Genomic DNA, 20,909 nt, shown 5'->3' with positions numbered 1-20,909 from the left:
GCCATCTCGGCGAAATTTCATACAAATGTTGGCTATTCTAGAAAAACACCCAGAAATTGTGTTTTCTCCCATACCGACATTCTGCCCGTTTTTTAGTTCATCACACTGTCAGTGCTCTCCTAACTTCACAGCCATCGGTTTGTTAACGGTCTCATTATATAGCGCCCTCTAACGGGTGAGGAGGTCAGCCTAGACCGGTACCCTTTCTTTAACTGGTATCCGCAATCATAAAGACAGGCACTGCTCTAGTAGCAATGATTTCATTGGATAACGTTCGGTGACGTAAGCTTTCCATTATGTGCTGTGATTGGTCCGAGGTGACGTAGTTTGCAAGCAACTTTTTACACACTTTCGGTCGTCTGCTCTCTGTTTGCGCGGCAAGTGTGATGCAAGCAGAGTAGTGTGCATAATATTATTGTATTGTAGTTGACAATGATATTGTTTTAACGACTACATAGTGTGTGTACATTGTGTGAACAGGTGCTTACATACTCTAATTAATTAATTGTGGTGAACGCGCAAAAAGCTATGCCAAAGGCCGCCTATTTTCTTGTTTATCCGGAAATACTTAAGCATATTATTTTGTCTACTGACGACGAACTTACCGACAAGGTTTCCAACAGTAACACCAAGGGTTCAGACACGCATAAACAATCAGTCGAGTACACGCCCATCTCTTCTCCAAATTCCTAAGCAGGATAATATTAAATCCACATCCACGCACTGTATGATCTCCTGATGGGCCTCGTCAAAAACATCGTTGCACGGGACCATGGAGAGTTATCTATTTGATAACTCGGCAACTGTAATTCTCCATAGCATTGGTCAGAAGTGTCTCGAGTTTAATTAACGGTCTCCTTAGATAGCGCCCTCCGACAACTTCGGATTTTTAGTTTAGTTAACGGTCTTCTTATATAGCGCCCCCACCGGAGGAGAAGGTCAGCCTAGGCTAGTCCCCTATCTGTAGCTGGGTATCCGCAAGGATAACGACACGCACTGGTCTACGTGCGGTGACGTAAGCTTTCCATGTGTTGTGATTGGTCCGAGGTGACGTAGTTTGCTAGCACTTTTAATGACACACTATCGGTCGGTCGTCTGCTCTCTGCTGTGGCATGCTTGTGATTCAAAGTGTGCATCTATTGTATACTATTATTATTATTTGACAATGTAATGTTGTTTTACTGATATTGTAAATTAATGATGTGTGGTGAACGCGCAAGAAGCTAGCTGCCCAATATTCTTGCTTAAAAGTATATTAATTGTCTGCTGTCACTGACAAAGAACTTACCGATAAGATTTCCATCCATCACCAGTTTATACTGCTACAGACACGGATAAATAAAACTTCGACACCGAATCAGTAAATTCCATGTAAACGTAATGCCCACCTCTTCCAATTTCTAAACACTTTACCCACGCACTGGGCTCCTGGCGAGCCTCCCTCGTCACTAGACATCACACTACACGGGACCACGGAGAGTTAAGTTGTTGGATAACTCGGCAACTGTTTATTTTTTATCCATAAAGTAATGGTCAGAATTGAAGTACCTTATTTTTTTAACGGTCTCCTTATATAGCGCCCTCCAACGACTTCGGTTGTTTAGTATAGTTAACGGTCTCCTTATATACCGCCCCCAACGGAGGAGAAGGTCAGCCTAGGCTGGTCCCCCATCTTTAACTGGTAACCGCAATGATAAGATCATATAACTCTATGGATAAGATACACTGGTCTATAGTCTACAAGCCCAATGAGGACGCAATGATTTCATTGGATAACGTACAGTGACGCTAGCGTTCCATCTGTGTTATGATTGGTCAAAGTGTGTAGGCACGTCAGCTTGGCACGTGCTTTCACGTGCTGCATGTGAGTGAGGCTGTTCTGATGTGCGCATGTGCAATTATAAATATTAAACTAGTTTCAGTCTTTTATCCGTTACTACGCACACGCACTCCCTGATGTATTGAGGGCGCTATATAAGGAGACCGTTAACTAAACTAAACTGTCTTATTTGTAGGAGGGCGCTATACAAGGAGACCGTTAACTAAACTAAGACACTTCTGACCAATGAGAGCGCTACTTACGGGGACCGTTAACTAAAAATGCATAGTTGCTTGAGTTGTCCATCTTCTTTTCAAAACACTGTTGATTAATTTTGCATCAACAAATAATTATGACATGCTGGCGAGTGGCGATATATCATGAACACCAGTCTCGGTGGAGAGCTACGCATAATTTTATTACAATACTACTACGTGTGAGTGTGAACAGTAAGTAAATTAGTTCTAGTTCAAGTTGTGAAAAAAACTTTCTGTTACTCTGTCTATAATTAGTATTAATAAGAAGAGTAAGACAGACTCTCTAATTGAACTTGTCATGCACTTGTCTTGTTCTCAACTTCATTCATTTTTTCATGCGCATTTGTATTTTAGTTCATGATGAAAAAGAAAGAAGCTAAAAAAATTAACTTTTATTAAAAAGTATTTCTATTTAATAAAAATAAATTTCATTTAATGTGAGTGGGTTGGCATGGGCTCATCAGACTTCTTTATTTTTTTCCAAATAAAGCCAAGAAATTTTCTTCAAGATCAACAGGGGGGCATTGCTCAATATCCAAGTTCGGAGGCGTTGGGAAATGGGTTTGTCAATGTCAGTGGTGGGGGGGGGGGGGGGGGGAGGGGTCATACTATTACTTCAGAAGGCATATGACTGCAAGGGGCAACCTACTTCTACCTAGCATATGTTTACTCCCTAGTGTCAAAATTGAAGAAATCACCCAGTCAAGTAAGACATGACTAAATTATGAATGAGGATCGAAGGAACAATTTGTTACAGTTGAAAGATACAAAATGAGAACGTTTGCATCAAAAAGTCAGAATCGAAAAGCCCGAAATCAAAACTCCAACTCTTATACAAAGCGATTCTGACGCATCATCTTCTTGAAACAGAACAAGCTGCATTTACAATTTGACACTGAATAAATTTTATTAACAAACTTTGTTTTTTACTAGCAGTTCGTGATGCATCGAGACTAGCAATTCAAGATGCATCAAGACAGCGGGCTACCAGACCAGCTTGAGATCTACCTCAGTGGACCTCGACTCCGGTAAGCCTTTAAACAACATAAAAGTTTCAAGATTTGGCTTCAAATCTTTCATGGTACAAGCTCATCGGCAATTCAAGAAGAACAACAAAGGAACACAACATCCTCACAATTTAAGTGTGGGCTCGTGATTTGTTCTGATGATTTGGTTTTTTTTTATTTCTAAGTGGCATGTTTTCCATCAAGCAACGAAAGCAATTTTAAAAATTCTTGATTTTTTTCCCGAGTTGGTGTAGAGAGCTTGTTTTTAAATCCTACAAAATCAGCTCCAGTGTGAGCTTTACTCTCTAGACTTCACACTCGAAAAACTTCCTGGTCAGAATATTGATCTGAATTAGATCCATGGGACCTGAACCATTTGTGGGTTAGTATGACCTAGAAATGGTTCAAAGGCTGAAACAGAATTCCAAATTAAAATCACACTTTTTAACCACTAAGGGGTCAGGCCTCCTGGGACCTGGTCGATTTAACAAAACTCTTCCTGACCTAGGCAATACTAAGAGATAGGGCAAGTCTTAAGTTAAGACCTGTTTCTGGTCTCTTTGTGATATCGGCCCCTTAGCCCCAGACCCAATCTTATTCAAGTCCAACCCATTTTGATGGTTTTAAACTATAGTCGAGGTTTTCGGAAACACCATGTGAAAATCTCTTTTGAGTAGTGTTTGTTCTGAAAAGAACCGGTGGTTGGTTTAAGAACTGGCACGTCAAAAGAGATTTTCTCATCGTGTTTTACCCCAAACACCACCATACAAAGTTTCAAATCCTACTGGTTTTAATCAAGGTATTATTCTTTGTTTCATTTTCAGCAGAAGCAATTACTCTGGCTTTTCAGATGTCAGGAGTTGGACTATACACTGGGAGTACTCGGGCATGGATCATGCACCAAGAGCTCAAAGGACCCCTTCAAGTCTAATCTGGACTCCAACTTGGGACCTATTTCCTACAGCTGCGAAGCATAAAATACTGATCAACAACTTTTCTGTTTTAGCAAAATTTAGCAGGATACCAGTCACAGGTGCTTTTTTGGCCGCTCATCTTATTCGGGTTAAAAAAATTTTGCAACATGAACTGTACAACCCACGTGTACATACAAGGAAATCAACAGGATTTCTGCACCTTGATAAAAAAAGTAGTTTTCTTGAAAGTGTAAGTTCCTCAATGATGTTTACTATGTGTACCTGAAACATGCACAACCCAAGTGCAAACCCTGCGGATACTGTGGGGTTGTTTGAGTCGTCCCTGTTGAAACACAGAGGGGTCAATGTAGAAATCATTGGTGAATGATTACACTGTGGAGATAACAATCAGAAGTACATGTAGATTTCCAATTTCCACACTGCTATTTGGGTATACTGTACATGTATAAACTATACAAACTATGTGTTGGCACTGTGTGAAAGATTCAGATTCATATAACTGCCCAGCAGTTGCCCTAGGAAAATCTTGTCCCCTGGGGGTATTTCTGTCCCAAAAAGCTGAAATGGGTTGAATCAAAAGAGGGCGCTTTCAGAAGAGGTTTGTACACAGTTCGCCATCAATGGGCACAACATGTCCTGCCACACAGTCTATAGTAATAACAGATGCATTTACGATGAAAAGTTCATTTATTTTCCTTTTATTGGTTTCTTCAAAGCTACAGCCTACTTTCTGTTGAACACAATATGTTTTTAAAGTTAACATAAACCATGATTTGGAATGCAATTTTGAAATAACTGTAGATTTTTTACTCCTCAAACTTAAAAACTTATGTTCCTACTATTTACTACTCTGCATAGTGAGTAAATGTTCTACATCTAGTTTTAAAACATTGATCAATAAATATTATAGATAAATAATCGTTCTAATAATGGTGCTGTCATAGTTCACAGATGTTGACAAGTATATACATTTACGAAATACGTCCATCCCTTATACTACTGTATGACGATGGAGTTAATTTGCCCCCCCCCCCGCCCCACTCAAACGTCCGCAGCAGTTTGGTGGAAACCTTTCACCTCCATCTTCTCTGACTAGGCAAATGAATTCTGCTTGTTCTTATTGTATCACACTTTTCCAGAAGCATCTGACACTCATACGAGAAGTACCACCAAACTTGGGTCAGAAGACTTTGTACAAGATTCCTAAACATTCACTCCTGTCACTATCATTCCTTTCATTCAAGAGACACATCTCAGATTATCCTTAATCCAGGTCAGGGATGTGAGATTGAAACAAAAGTGGAATAATAGTAAAGACGTCATAGTTCAGCATGAATTTAGTTATTGATACCTGCAGTTACATGGTACACTGTAAAATCTTCTGGGTCAGAATATTGACCCGGATTCCAGGTCCAAGCGGCTGACCCATTTCTAGGTCAGGTTGGCCAAGAAACATGGTTTAAAATTGGAATGTTAACTCAGTGTATACTTGACCCTTTCCTAGGCAATTAAGACTAATATTCTGGGTCATACTGACCCAGAAATGGGTCAGGCATCCGACACTAGGCACTGGACTCGGAATGTGGATCAATTCTGACCAGGAAGTTTTAAGATTAAACTTTAAACTAAGATAATCTTTTTATCTTTTAAAATCCTTCAGGGGTGCTTTTTTCTTTTGGTAATTTTATTGTATGTTCATGTTTTTGTTTTCTTACTGTTCTTATTGTCTGTGCTTGAGTTTTTGCCTGTGAAATTAATAAATAAATAAAATGAAAAGATTGTACCAAAATCCTAAAAGTGGAGAACTGTCTGAGTGAACCTCCATCTTCACTCAACATAGACCCTGATAGTTGCGAAACCACAGCTTTGGCTTCCGCTCCCGGAGCCCTGTCCCAAGCGGCTTGGGGCTCTGGCTTGATGAGCCCCGTCTGTCTGTTTGGAGACGTGTGAGAGAAAGTGCTAAGCCCAAGCCTAAGCCAGAAGCCTAAAGCCCAAGCCGTGGTTTGGAAAGAGTCTAATCATTTAACACTGGCGTGTCATTGCACTCGTCCCCACAATTTAAACACTCATCTTATCACTCGATCTCACATTCCAGCAAAGCGTTTTCGTACAGGTTAAAAACAAAGGTCTCAGATCTGTTTGGTATACAACGCCACTGTTCACATAGGGGGAGCATTCAATGAGAAAATGCAGTGTAGACCTTGACCGCCATCTTTTATATTGTGCACGTGCGAAAGGCTATTATTGGCTGATAGTTGTGTGCACTTTTCCATTGTACATCAAAGATTGTGGTCAGCGACTTCATGTTTTTAAATTATAGTTGAACTAAAGTATTTACAAAAAGCGACTTCATGTTTTTAAATTATAGTTGAACTAAAGTATTTACAAAAAATACCCTAAATAACAAAGTCTTTTTCCGAAGGCTAAATGACCGAGGAAGGATGGATTGTGCTTGGGTCAAAACGTCATATAGGCATAGCTCTATGCATACAGGCCATACACTATTTGTTGCGTGTTGGTTTTTTTTTTAAATGGGCCTACCATATCTTATGATATGCAGAGGTCATTTTGGTCGGTAAAGTAGTTTAAAGCAAGTAATTATATTTTTTCGTAATTATTTATTTGAGAGTCAAATTCCTTACTTCCTGTTTCTGACAGCTGTCTTCTTCTTAACCTTCTTTTTAACAAGAGATATGGTTCGTTGATGAGCAATATACCCCTCGTATACACGCACTGAGGGCACTGGGCAAGGGTGACGCCTTAGGGAAGGGGTCGATAAGTACTTCATTGCATCTCTAACAAAAAGCCACCCATGAAATAGTCAACTAAATTCACATCTTATACGTCGCTTATATCATAGAGCATAGAGCAAGGACTATAGAAATTGCAAACATTTCTTATTTTGGGGCGATTCCAACCATGGGGTTGGGCTATGCTTAAATTTGTTCATGAAAAAGCTATTTTAATAGAACTGGAGTGTTGGGTGTGTTCCGTTGTCAAGGGGTTTCAAAATGTGGTAATGGGGGATTTCTTTAAGTTTTAGCAGACTTGTGATAGTTGGTCACGTGTGCACCCCACCAAACAGCAGTAGGATCCCATTCCAACGTAAGTCTCAGGTCTCTTCTGCATAGTCAGGAAAAAGTCGTCGTCTTGTCGGGGAGATCCAGCGGTCCGTTTTGAGTTACCTGAAAAAGGAAATTGGAAAGAAAATATTTGAAAATAAATAAAAATGAATCTCTTTATTGAAAAACACGATCCTTATAGTGCAATCTTTACAATGTTTTCCGCACAACTTTGAATGAAAGTCTTTAAAATGTACAACTGCAGTAATAATCCTATGAGGTTTGTGGAGACACCAAGTCCCTTTATGTGTTGTGATGGTTCTGAGCATTCGGTGGTTTAAAGGGAAGGGAAACGTTTGCTTATCATTCTTAACATAAATGGCAACAGAAGCCTAAAACAGCTTTCGATAGTATACAGCACTTTCAGAAAAATGTAGTTATGTTAAAAATACATTAGTTCCTATGCCTTAAAATTTGAATCTGGAAAGTGTTAATGCAGTCACGCTTCTCAGATTGTATACTTCTATTAGAGATTATTCTTCTTGCGTGGACATTTATCCGCTCCGGATTTTCGGGTTAAAAGTTGGTTCCAGAATAACCTTTTGATGGTTCTCCTGAGAATGCAAAGTCACAAAAAGGAACCAGATTGTGGTTCTTCACCTTTCTCTTCCTGCAGTCTGCCAACTCCCGGGTTAAAATTTACCCGGATTTCGGGTCCCCTTTGGACTGACCTATTTCGGGTCAGTATGACCCTGAATTTGTTTCATCATGATCCACAAAAGTGTGTCAAACTGGCGCAGAATCTGTCTTAAAGTCACACTTTTTAAACCAGCCGGGTCAGCCTGATTCCAATATGAGTCCGGCCCCCCTGGGACCCGGAATCCGGGTCAACTCTGACCCACACAGGGGTCAAAAATATCAAGTTAGAAAACTCACTTCGGAAAAAATCGTTCAAGCTGAAGGCGGATCTCCCACTGCGCTTGTGCTCTGTACACGTTCTGTAGACGGCCATGTGGAAATCCTCATCGCAGTATTTTTCAGCAGCCTCAGCGTAGAGGGCGGTGTTTATAAGGAGGACAATGAGACAGGTGGCCTCGAGGATGAGACGGTAGTTTGCCATTTTTACCTAGAGAGGGAAAAAATACATTTTTAGTCGACAACCACCATTTTAGCATTCACTGTCAGAAATAATATCACATAAGGAACCAGTGACAGAATCTTTATGAATACATCCATAATGGAATCGACAGTAATTAATTTTATTTTAAGAATTACATTTTGAGGAGCAAAGCTTGCTTTAACTTCATAATGCCCATTCCTTCAGATGGGACACTAAGCTGTAGGTTTCGTGTGCCAGGATTGGTAGAGGACATAAAAGAAGCTACAATAGAACATTTATTACTGACGACGAGTTAAAGGGTTAACCTCTCGGTGTTTCTGGTTCAAATCAAGCACCACCAATGTTGATGTTTCCTCGGGCTTGTGAGCTATTATGATTAAGTTCACTACTACTACTATACTAGGCATCCTTCAGGTCTCAGACTTTCAAAATATAACAGTAATTTCACGTACGGATTTTTGGAATTGCCATCCGACTTGTTAAGACCATTAGAGAGAGTTATCGCAGAAAGGTCGGATCAGATGATAAATGATGAGCTCCGTATACAATCCTCTGAGCTAAAGGCCTCCGACCTCAAAACAACTGAGCAGGTGTTTATCTATCGAAGCATAAATACAACGATTAAACACCAAGTAATAGCAACTACTTCCAACTGAATATACATCACACATTAAGAAATACCACGCGAAGATTTCTGTATCGCTTGTTTTGCTCAACCGGAAAACCTCGGCTCCATACTCTATTTCAAGGTTTGAACACTTTGAAACGGTGTCATAAATGCGCGCCCTTTTCAGTTGACGTACGGCAAATGTGGCTCGTGACGTCAACTGTGTACAGAAGTCATCCAATAACATGCCTAAAAGTGAAGCATGTGAGTGGCTGTGTCACACCCCCGGGAAAAGTGCGAGTTAACATTAACCTCATTAAACACCATGGAGAAACCCTTTATAAGTCAATAGGACACATTGTACATTCTACACAAACGATTGGGTTTGTCACCCCGGCCCGAAATAAAAGTTCGAGTTCGCTTTAACTTTACATTATATACCATGGAGGAAAACACACCATTTTTATATTAGTAAATGGGAGACTTTGGAACGCCGGGTGGCTGCAGTCTCATTGTTTACGTTGTTCCGAGCAGGTGCACATAATCAAGTGCAATGGATTTACCTGGTCTTAAGCCACCTTGCGTCCCAAAAGTCCCAATTTAATGTTTATTCGTGTTTTAATTTCACGATAGACGTTCCCTCTTAAAACTCCCTTGTCAGAATTGACCCATATTCCAGGTCCCGGCCAGGGGACCTGATGATCCACGTACGGACCAAACTGACCTATGGATTCCGGTCAAAGTGTTGTATTTTGGCCCGTCAGTTTGACCCATCTCCTTGACACACATCCGGATCACACTCAAGTGTTCAGACCGGAAGTTTCTACCAGTGGTTTTAGATGCATCTGTTCTTTGTATGGAAAGACATGAATAACAAAGCTACGTTTTCCATTTTAGAGAACATATCACGAGATAGGATGCTTTGATATTAGAAGAACCCTTGACGTATTATGTAATTCATTCAATAAGAAAGTACAGTCATTTGACCAGTTCGGGATCATTGACCAGTTCGGGATCACTTCAACTTTGCAATAAGCAAATAGTTGTATCACTTCTCATTATTACCAATTTCTGTTGATAAATGTGAAGATTAACACCCATTAAACCAACAAACCCAAAATAAGGTGCCAAACATCATCAGCAAATAAATTATGGCTGTTTTCCTGAAGGTTGTCTGCGAAATTTATAATTTTTTTGTTTAAAAATGTTGGTTAAAAAACACTGTTAAAACTTCTTACCTTTAGAATCGGAGTGCCGGGGCAAAAAATATGGCATGTAAAATGATAAAATGGGTAAAAAAACATTCCTGTAAATACTGTGCAGACATCTTGTTTTTTTGAGGAGACGAAGTTACCAAAATCTCCTTTAGGGGGGCAACTTACCCTTGACCAGTTCGGGATCACTCAACATCTCATTGCGTCAAATGGTGCCGCACTAACTTACTAAGTATGGTAAAATCATACTACTGCAGTAGAAAGTTTATTCAGATGATTTTGAGAAACATTACTTCAACAAATTCTTTTAGATTTTTTTTTTTGAGAAATTTAAACTTGGAGGGGTCGATAATGCTTTTTAGGTTCGCTTCACTTTTTCATTTGCCTTTGCTGTTGTTTTGTGGTTTTGTCACTGGGTTTTTGCGCTGCTATTGAAGACACTTGCATGACATTCACTAAACAAATGAAGTCCAAGTCCATGCCAACACACCTCTGAAGTTTTGTGTCCTTGAGAGACAGTTTTATGAATGGGAGTATGGGTTTGCAATAAAGGGCACTCTACTGATTCAGAATAGATTCAACTGATCCTGAACTGGTCAAACAGGTGACAATACTTTTCTTAAAGCCTCTTCAAAAGAACTAACCTTTTTTTGTCAGTGAATACTTGGTGAGTTTTATGTCATGTTTAGGTAAACTGATAAACTTTTTTGTTTAAGATATCAAAGAGATTGCAACAAAAAACAATGTGAATTCAAAAAGTGATCCAGAACTGGTCAAACGACTGTATGTATAATGATATTTTTTGAAAGATTGTCTCTACATGACATAAAACCTTATGGGTAGTGACTTTATGATGTACTTTTGGGTATTTCTCTCGAATTATTGATGAAAATCATTGCCAACACGATCAGCCTAATAAACCTGTCACTGATGATAATAACCTTAATTGTGATACCGTCTTTCTCATGACATCTCGGAAGCTTTTACTTGTGTATGTCCTTAATTAAAGTTCTTAGAAGGAACCATGTTGGATGTATTTTCAAACTCTGTTGGTGCGCTCTTCGTTAATTTGATAGCGAAGACGCGAGCTCACATCAATGGGGATGATTGATGGTTCAAGACGGCATCTTCTTCCCCGATGTCCGAGGAAAATGTGTTCCTCAGAGATTTTGTTTATCCCAATTATGGGCACTTATTAACCTCTCGGCATGTCTTTACGATTCAAACCGAGGACTTTAACAAAAGGGATCCGGAAAATTTACCCCAAACCACTGGGACAGTCGTTACTTTGCTTTCGCACAAAACCACAATGGGAGACGAATGGAATGTCCTCGGTTTACACCGATTACAAACATTATGCGTATAGACCTCGATTGTTCTGAGGTCCACACAAGTAATGCAACGCTAAACCTATACTTTCCCATTATAAAACAATAATGTGTGTTTTACACCTGACGAATCTCCACTGTATAGGGCTTTACATTTATCTCCTTTTCCATCAGTGTCATGTCTGATGATTGCCGGTGCAGAATCCACCGGCAGACAGCTGGTCTTTTGCCCGGTACAAAACCGCCTGCTCACGGTAGGGAACTTTGTGTCCTGCCGCTGCAACCGGTGTCAATGTTTCCGGTAAAAACAATGCAGTACCTGCAAATATGACAATAGTCTTCGATTTCCCCTTTCTTGCGATCGTTTCCTCAAAAACGTCCAAGACCGACCATGAAGATTTCCTGCGTCAAATACTTCACAGTATATAGTAGGGATCGGCCTTTGATTATTTTAGAGTAAAGCAAACTGTTATTAATTAATATTAGAAACATTTGTGATAATATAAATTAAAGGGCAGAGCAAGTCGTGGATGTTGCACATTTTCACCACACCTGACCTAGTTATAAACATTGTCAAATACAGCAAGCATTCGCAGCATCGATGTGCAACCAAGTTCTGTTTTATGAACATTCTAACGCCCTACTTAATCATAGGTGTTGGCTAAATTACTTCTTGCCTCACATCACTAGTGCGTGAGACATCAAGGGACTACTAGTTATAAAGACCGGCCATGAAGAGTGCCTCACGAGTCCCAGTTTTAAACAAGACACCGACTTTAGAAATTAATACCACAGACGTGGAAGCACCACTGTTCTTCATCAAAAGTATGGTACCCAAAATGAAAGCATCTTTGGGCAAACTCAACACGACTTACAGGTTGCTCGCCATGAAATCGAGACGCAAGGTTTTAGGTTATAAAAACAAGTATTGTTTTTGTGTGTAAAATCAGTCGAATAATTTCCCACATGAATATCAAGCTTCAAAGTAAAGAACCCCTGAATGAAATTGGAAAAGACAAAATTTGTTTCAGAAAAGGTCGACCCATTTCGGTTCCAATCTGTCAGATGTATTAAAAATACGAGGCACTTTTGATGTCGTTTTTAGGTCCGACTCGTTATAGGGTAAAAATTCGTCATGACGTCAGTGTCATGGCGTCCTGAGTACTGTATATAGTGCAAAATGCCAATATTAATATATTAAGCCAATCTAAAAATGTCTTTATTTAACATCTTATTTGATTGTCTACAGTTTAAGATCAACCAAAACCAGTTTAAGATAATCCATATTAAAAATAGTCCCCGTTTAGCGTATTATTCGAACAATCTTCCAACCAAAATTGTTTCCAGAATAATTTTTTCCTCTGACGCCAGACAATAGGTGTTTCAGTCTCTTTATGGTACAGTGTATGCTATGAACCAATTTAACCGATGAGTTAACAATTTAACACACCAATGTCTGGAAACAAATCGAGCTGCTAAAGTTCATCCGAAGAGAAACTCTTTCCAAAAGTCAATGACAGCAGAATGCACTAGGAATGGAACTGTGTACACTCACATGCAAGCAGGGGAAACGCCATCGCGCGAAGTGGCGAAGCCGGTTCAGTGTTGGTCCCTCTTCGTCATGTATAATGGAGTGTCACGAGCGCCTTGACTCAAGACTAACCTTTGAAGGGTGTCTGGGAGCTTTTTTGTTAACAAACTGCATTTCGCGCCATCAATGTTCATTGTAGAATACGTTAATACAATGTAGACTTTATACTTTTGGTTAAGCATAATAACCTTTACAGACATTGTAGAGATATTTTTTATGCCAAAGTGTTTTTAAAAATAAATATTAACTGTTTGATATTTTGTTTGTGTGTTAGTTATTCCATTATCAACTGGAGATTCCGAGTTCACAATTGGAACTGCCTACGGGTCATAAACAATGTCAATCTGACCTGTTTAAGGTTATAACTAAAGGTTTCGTCTGTTTTATCTGTAAAAAAAAAAATCAAAATGTGTAAAGGTCGTCAGGCTCAAGACAAACAACAAAATGGTGGGACGAACTCTCGCCCGTTACTCGATATTTCCAGTGTTTTTGTCAGTTGATAAAATTGCTTATTTGTCAGCATTACACTCCTTTTGTCAAAATATGAAATTGGCTGGAGGTATAAGATTTCAGCACGAAGTGTAAACCTTCGGATGGCGTTTTATCACTGTAACACCTTAGCTCGACAGCTTGTACATGCATTGCGGAGACAAGTCTGGCCCGGACGTCTCTTACTCTTGATTGGTTGGGGCCGGCTGTAAATCCATGACGTATGTTCTGTACTTCCTTTTGATTGAGTGAGGCCGGCTAAAAAGCCATGACGTATGTTCTGAAGTTGCTTCTTTTGATTGGGTGGGGCCGACTGTAAAGCCATGACGTATGTTCTCTACTTAACAACCACAACCAATATTTCTCCGTTGCCTTTACGTGCTTTTGTTTGTTTGTGTATTTGGGTGGTGGTATTTCCCACCTATTTTTTTAATTTATTTTGAACGTTGAGACTGTCGCTTCATTTTTACACCAATGTGACTTGTGAAACCTTAATCGGAGAAGCATTAAAGGCAGTTTGATGAACTCACCATCCACTCGTCACAAATAGTTGAAAATATTTGTCAACTTTGAATATCATGTTGCCTCAATCATCAATCTTGCATACCTATATCAGTGTATAGTGCTGTTTAGGCCTACAATTTGTTCAACTATAAAGAGCAAGGACCTGCTGTATATGGTTCAACAATCTTTCCCCCGCTAAGTTCAAGCAGGCACCATGTTTTCTTTAGACAATGAACTGTGAGTTTTTCCGATCGCTTGATTTGCACCAGACTAAAAGCAAAGGAGATATCATGACTGTAACAAGGTAGTTGCATCAACAAAAAAGAGAGGGAAAAGGTGGTTTGAGAAAGATTCTTAATAAGCCCTCTCGATATACCAAGGCTCTGGTGACAGGCTTCATCAGTCCGTTTGAAAATAACCGACGGAGCGTCATATATAGAGCCCAAGCCAAACTCATGATTTCGAAAAGGAACAGTATAGTGGGAAAAACTAGACTGCCAAGTCAGGACATCTTTTATTTTTGAGTGCACATATAGAACCCGAAGGGGTACTGTTTTGACACGTTATGTCAACGCACAATAAATAACATGAATCGCTATCATGTACTTTTTTTTTTAAATGAAGAAGATAGAGGCAATGCGGGCACCAGATCCGCACCAGACTATCGTAAATGCAAAGGGTCAGACATCATCAGAATAGCTTACACGCCGGGGTACCATGCAGGCAACTAAATAAGTGCGGACATTTTGATGACAGTTTTATACGTTTCAATTGACAGCCCCCATGGGCAACTTCATTGCACATGTTTCAACATCTGCAGGTTTAAAATAAATAACACCACAGAGAGACTGTTTGTTTGAGTAGGGAGAAACTCTGGATTAGACGCCTCCAGACCATTCAACCCCATGGTCTGAACATCCAAGAAGGAAACGACTAATAAACCTTTTGTTTTGCCGTCTCCTTTTTTCCCCTTAGCCTTTTAGCCTGAGCCTCATTCACTAATAAATTACTTTTTACCCAACCTCACCACCCTTGATGTTAAGTAGGATTTGAAACTTTGCATGGTGGAGATAAGATATAGAAGAGTTTGCGGGAACACCATGTAATAACAATCTCTAAATGAGTTGGGTTGGTTCTGAAAAGAACCGTTGGGTTAACTCGACGTTTCGATCAGTATGCTCTGTGTTTCCATCTTCTTGCTTGTGGTCAAGCCAGTCCCTTCCCTTTACCCCCCCCCCTTTTTGTCCCCCTATTCATTGTTTACCCCCTGCTTTTTCATGCATGCTTTCTAACCCCATTCATGTATTTCCACTTCACTGCTTTTGTTTCACTTAGTTACCTGTTCATGTTTGTTGTGTTGTCATTTAGCCTTCGAGAAAGACTCTGCTAGGGTCGAAACGTCAGGCCATTAACTATTTTATGCATAAATAAAACTCAAATGTTGCTTTTTTTAAAGCAGCATTGACAAAACCAAACCCGTTATATAATACATTAAAAAAGGCACATTATCAAAATCAGTCATTTGAGCTCAATGTTGACGTTGCGTATAGACGAAGCAGATCAGTTTAGTTTGAATATGGCATCAGGAACATTATAGAGAGTGTGATTTGGGATGAAGGCCCGCCTTGTTATCTTTATAGACTTTTTACCGGAATAGGCTTTGAACCTGCGGATGCAGTCAGAACAAATCTATTGGCAAGTTGGAGAGACCGCTAACTTTCGGGCTAGTAAGCTCATTTTGGTAAAAGCGCAGTTACGTGAAATCCAGGGGTAGTAGTTCAAATCACATTCAAGTCAATTAATTTCGTCGTGCACCCGAAATGTGACTTAACTTTACTCAGTCTGCAGTTTCCTTGGTGGTTTATTGCTTGATGCTAAATTTCATTTAACGGGGGACACCCCAACCGTTTTGCCCAAGGGACTGTTCCAAGTCTGTGAAAGAGAGGCAATTTGTGCTTTGCTTGGATCATTGGATTATTCTGTAACGCAACACAAGAGATAATTTACAAGACCTTCGTCGGTGTGACTTTTATAATGAATTTGGTTTTATCTCGATGGAAAAAACATTACTGTTTTTACTTGTTTTATTTGGGTGTTGAGATCTTCGCTTTGTCACCAAGCATGGTGTCACTCCCGTGGTTAGGTGTTTAGTGCGCGAGTGTGTAATGACGTCACTATAAAAGAATGCACACACCGCTCTGAACAATCAAAATTAACAACACCGACCGGCATCACGGGGAATTATATTGTTATTGCTGTATCAAAAAACTTAAAATAATCAAGTGTATAGTTTATTGTTTCGTTCGAGTATGTAGGAAAAGCCCACATATATTGTTCCAACTTGAGGACTGGAAGACTGAGCTGTTTATAAATAAAATAAGAGGCTCTTGACATTTTGCAGTCAATGGACATGGTGTTGTCATCATTTATCATTACAATTCATTCTGAAACTTGTTTTAGCAGATAATAATATAGAAAATTTGTAGGTTTTATTGCCATCAATTTTTAGACTGATTACTAAACGTATGACTTCCCTAATACTATATCTGGCCATTTCATAAATCAGTGAAGTCCCATATAGAAACTGAAATACAACACTGCTGAAAAAATGTTTTATTGTTAAACATTCCATTGATCAAACTAAGCCACAAAAACATGACACCCTCGTCTTGCGTTATAAAGCAAAGGTTGTGATGAGAGCCACTTGACACACAGAAATCAAAAGAAATAAATTTCTTTCACTAATCTTTGTCTTTGCAGTGATGGTAATTATCAGACTATAAAAGTTACAAATTGTCCCCTTATAAGCTTCATCCACAAGAGGCAAAGTGTATCCACTTGAAAACCAATGTTGAAAGTTACAATCAATGAAAGCATAAACACACTTCAAGTACTAAGATATAAGATAGTTTAAAGGGTCTCTTGGTGTTATTGTAAACATCTACATTAATATTTGGCTAAAATAGTCGAACTTAAAAACAAAAACAAAGATATACTTTGCCTTTGAAGTGGGTTTATGGTGAATAATTTATAGTTGTGTGGGTTTTTGCCTTTCTCTTTATAATGCAATAGATGAAGTTTCGTATAGTGTAGATTTTTCATCACAAAAAGGGTCTAAAAGATTGGAATTTGCATCGGGGAAAAATATATACATTTTTTGGTTTTACCCATATAAACCGATGTGGTTAGCACTGTATCCGAGTTCCTTCAAAACAAATCACAGGCATATTACTCAGGTGGGATTCGAACCCACGACCTTTGTAATTATAAAGCAGTGTCTTACCAACACCATCAAATTTGCCCGGTAGATAGAGGCATTTCGAATCATATCCTTTATCCCGATGCAAAGTTCCATCTATGAAATCGTTGCTGTATCGATCCGCTGCTAAATACATCCCACCCGAGTGCCTGTGATTTATTTTTCACAGAGCTCGGGAAAGTACAGTCAAAATCTATGTCGTGCCACACTTAATATTGTAAGAGAAATTGAAGCCAAAATATTATTGCAAAGTCTCGTCTGAAATTATAAAAGTGCGAAACAGATGTCTCCACAATATGAATTAAAAGAGTTGAATGAGGTTAACTTGTGCAGGTTTCCGATTTCAAGCTTTTTACTATTATTTTTTTTCACAAGGAAAAAATATATAGTTACAACTTGTCACAGTTTGTAGGTTGGGTGTAGTTGTGTGGTGTGATCAGTCGGTGGAAATCATTGGTTTAAAGGCACTGTACACCTTTGGTAATATAGTCAACGACCAGTATTCTCACGTGCACATGGTGTATTCTAACATAATATGCATCAAATTACAAATCTATGAAAATGTCGGCTCAATATTGGTCATCGAATTTGTGAGAAAATGATGAAAGAAAAAACACCCTTGTTGCATTACTTTGTGTGCTTTCAGATGCATAAGAATATGCTCACAGCTACTAGTTTTTATTTTTGAGAGGTAGGCGATTCTTGCAATGTTTTTTAATGTTAGCAATAGCTTTCCACTGCTCGTTATAAAGTAAGCTTCTTCCTAACAGTGATGTAACCTTTTGTGACTTTTTCTACACCCGGCCTTGTGATAATTTGTTTGTGTAAAGACCTTTTCCATTCAAAGATGTAGGAAAACCACCACTATTGAAAAAACCACCAATTGTTAAACTACATTCATCATTCAAAATTCAAATTTTATCAATTGATGAGAACAGATACCTTTATAAAACTAACTTCTTATAAGAAGGTGTAGTATTGATATCTGCATTACAACCTATCATGCAAAGGCAGTCACAAAGTAAGTTTTGCTATATATACAAAGGGGGAAAAGAAGACACAGAAAATCTCCTCTACCTCAACGCTATTTTGCCGATTATAAAATCATGTGGAAACATTGACAAGTCAGGAAAGATCGTGGACCTAATCGGGTGGTTCCCTGACGTCAATACCAAATAAGGTAGTTGGATTAAAAATAGCGTGTTCCGGTGACGTCAAAGCATTTAAAATAAATTCCCTCACAGGACTGATCAAAACTATAGAGGCCCGTCTATACAAAAATTAATTTGTGCTAAAACTTGGAATTGTGTTCAGCCTGAGATTGGACTTTTCAGTATTTGTTGAACTCACTCGGAGCAAAGTTCTTATAGTACTTCCAAAGGTTGATCTTTTTGTGCGTTAGAGAGTCATCTCAAGATTGCTTCAAGCGAACGGAGTGCAATGCCTTATGGTTCCTTAAAGACATTAAAGCGCTCCTACCCAGCGCCGTATTTTGTTGAAATTTTCTGCAAAATAAAGCGACTATTTTCAAGTGAACACCTCATTGAGCATTGATTGCAACACCGTTAGTAGAAACAACTGATAAAACAAATAAAACGGGAATTATAAAAACAGAATAACGAAAGGAAAACTTACCGTGTTTGAAGGGATGTAAGCCTATATGCTTTTATGTCTGAGTTGTCGATAGTAGCAAGCGATAACAAACAGCCACAAAATCAAAACGGGATAAAGTTGCCAATCAACGGGAGATTGTTTGCGAAGAAGTCCAAAATGTTATCTCAAGGAAAAACTTCAATACTGCAGCAGAATTGTCACGTCTTTTTATACCGGGTTGGTTGGTCAGACTCCCATCAACATCCAGCTGGTAGTATGGTGTCTCAGTTAAAAAAAAAAACACCTAAGGCAAAATATTATTTTTCTTCGACAAAAAAAGAAAGAACACCGGACTCAGTCTGTCAAGATGATGCACGCACTAACCGCGAGTGACGCCTGATGAGTGCAGGCCAGTAAAGTGTCAACAGTTTACCCATACGTTTTACTTTTAATAACGGTTGTTTACGCACGCATTTTGTTGTCTGCCAGGTGATCAAATTAATGTTAAGCGACGTAAAGAGGAAATGGGCTTATGACAGGGAAGGGGGAAAAGTAGATGCGATGAGGGGAGGCTGGATGTTTTACAATGTGTAAACGACACACATAATAGATACTCAAGGTCTTTACCCACGTGGGGGATGAGGTTTGTGGGGCGGGGCGGTGTGGGGAGGAGGGTATATCACTGCAAGGGGGTGGACAGTCCTGGCGGTAAAATCTCACTTGTGTCTGATGACGGAAAGTAAGAAGTGTTTATGGAAATGTTAAAAATGGCGGCAAGCTGAAGAGTGGGCAAAGTAGTAGACCTACCGACCAGCACAGAGGCGGGTCCATGAACCATAATGAGGCGGGTCCATCTTTCGGGCCGGGGGGTGATGGAGAAAAGGACGTTGATATGCGGGCACTTTTCGCATGGGCACAATTTCAACAGCTTAAGCAAAACACATAACTTAATAGTTTCCTGCTAACTAGTTATTCACAGGGCTTAATTTATAGTGCTGCTTAAAGGGAAAATTGCTTCACCATTTTCTGCTTAGCAGAAATGGATACCAGTCAAAACTTAACTTGTATACATGTTGAAATTGTGTTTTGTTTCGGCTGCTAAACCTGTTCTGGTGATTATGTGGTATTGTGTAGCTCATAGGCCTATGCAATTGGGCCCATGATGTATAAATACCTAGTCATACCATGTGAAATGGTATTAGGTCAGTCATCCTGCTAGTGCTAGGCATAAACTAAGTTGTGCTTAATAGCTACTTTTAGTGCTTAGGAGCTTTATGAAATTGGGCCATGGGATCAATTTTGTATGGGGCGGGCGACACTCTCATATTACCTCCGGACCATGCACCACCGTCCGTCAGAACACTTTCACCACACTTCCGAACTTCTATTATCAACCAAGTTGAACGACGAAAACTTTTACATTGATGAATTTTGTCCAGACTCGCTATCAATCATCAATTTTTAGAAACAGTTTAGGAAAACAGACAAATTTTTCATCCAATTCCCACCTGCCCTTGGATCGTCCATTTTTTGAGGACTAATTGACAAGATTTGTTGGAACTGTCTGATCTGACCGCCAGGTAGACTCGTTATCCGGGTCTGAGGGATGTACTGTCAGGGAAAGACACCTGCTCGATATATTGTATGAATAATACAGAAGTTGTAGCAACGGATGGAAACAAGACTACGAGCAGACATCTCAGGGTTGTGCTGTGGGTGGATGGGTTGCGAGGGGGAGGGGCAGATGCAAGTGATATAAGGGGAGCAACCAAAATGGAATGCGCATGAGACTTGCCATGCCCTATTTTTGGAGGCTCGTCACGGTTGTTTTTTTTTTTTTGTGGGGGGGGGGGGGCACATCTCCCGCCCTCTCCAGAGGAATGGGCCACTTGAATTTCCTGAAACCCTGGTACAATAATTTGCTCAGCACCGAACAATATTACTTAGCGGCAGAAACTGGTTACTAGCCAAAATTCCATAAAGTTTACAAAATATTATCATTCGACTGATGCCCTCACTCGATTTTTGCTTTAAATTTGCTCAGCAGTATTATGTGTTCTGGCGCAACTTCCCTCCGTTGTCAGCAGAGCCCATGCCGATGAAGCTTCTTCGTTTTGCATGTTG

General features: G+C 39.5%; 1 protein-coding gene and 1 long non-coding RNA gene across 2 annotated transcripts; one reads left to right on the top strand and one right to left on the bottom strand.

Moving 5' to 3' along the window:
• Positions 1-2,014: 2,014 nt before the first annotated feature.
• On the top strand, positions 2,015-4,047 carry LOC139940107 (uncharacterized). Its single transcript, XR_011786384.1, has 3 exons — positions 2,015-2,268; positions 3,013-3,104; positions 3,908-4,047. It is a non-coding gene; the product is annotated as an uncharacterized lncRNA (long non-coding RNA).
• A 2,997-nt stretch (positions 4,048-7,044) lies between these two features.
• LOC139940106 (gonad-stimulating substance-like) lies at positions 7,045-19,089 on the bottom strand. Its single transcript, XM_071936351.1, has 3 exons — positions 18,828-19,089; positions 8,017-8,206; positions 7,045-7,203 (listed from the first exon to the last, which is right to left on the bottom strand). The coding sequence occupies exons 2-3, from the start codon at positions 8,198-8,200 to the stop codon at positions 7,058-7,060; spliced, it is 330 nt and encodes a 109-aa protein (XP_071792452.1). The 5' UTR covers positions 8,201-8,206; positions 18,828-19,089; the 3' UTR covers positions 7,045-7,057.
• Between the last annotated feature and the right edge of the window lie 1,820 nt (positions 19,090-20,909).

The sequence above is a fragment of the Asterias amurensis genome, chromosome 7 (assembly GCF_032118995.1).
Source record: "Asterias amurensis chromosome 7, ASM3211899v1".
Lineage (NCBI taxonomy): Eukaryota > Metazoa > Echinodermata > Asteroidea > Forcipulatida > Asteriidae > Asterias > Asterias amurensis.
This window is presented reverse-complemented; position numbering and strand designations above follow the sequence as displayed.

Bases quoted from the DNA above. Each gene is read 5' to 3' on its own strand.
- LOC139940106 (XM_071936351.1), bottom strand. From the start codon at position 8,200: ATGGCAAACTACCGTCTCATCCTCGAGGCCACCTGTCTCATTGTCCTC. The intron at 7,204-8,016 runs GTGAGTTTTCTA...TTCCTTTTTCAG, and splicing joins CTTGAACGATTTTTTCCGAA to GTAACTCAAAACGGACCGCT.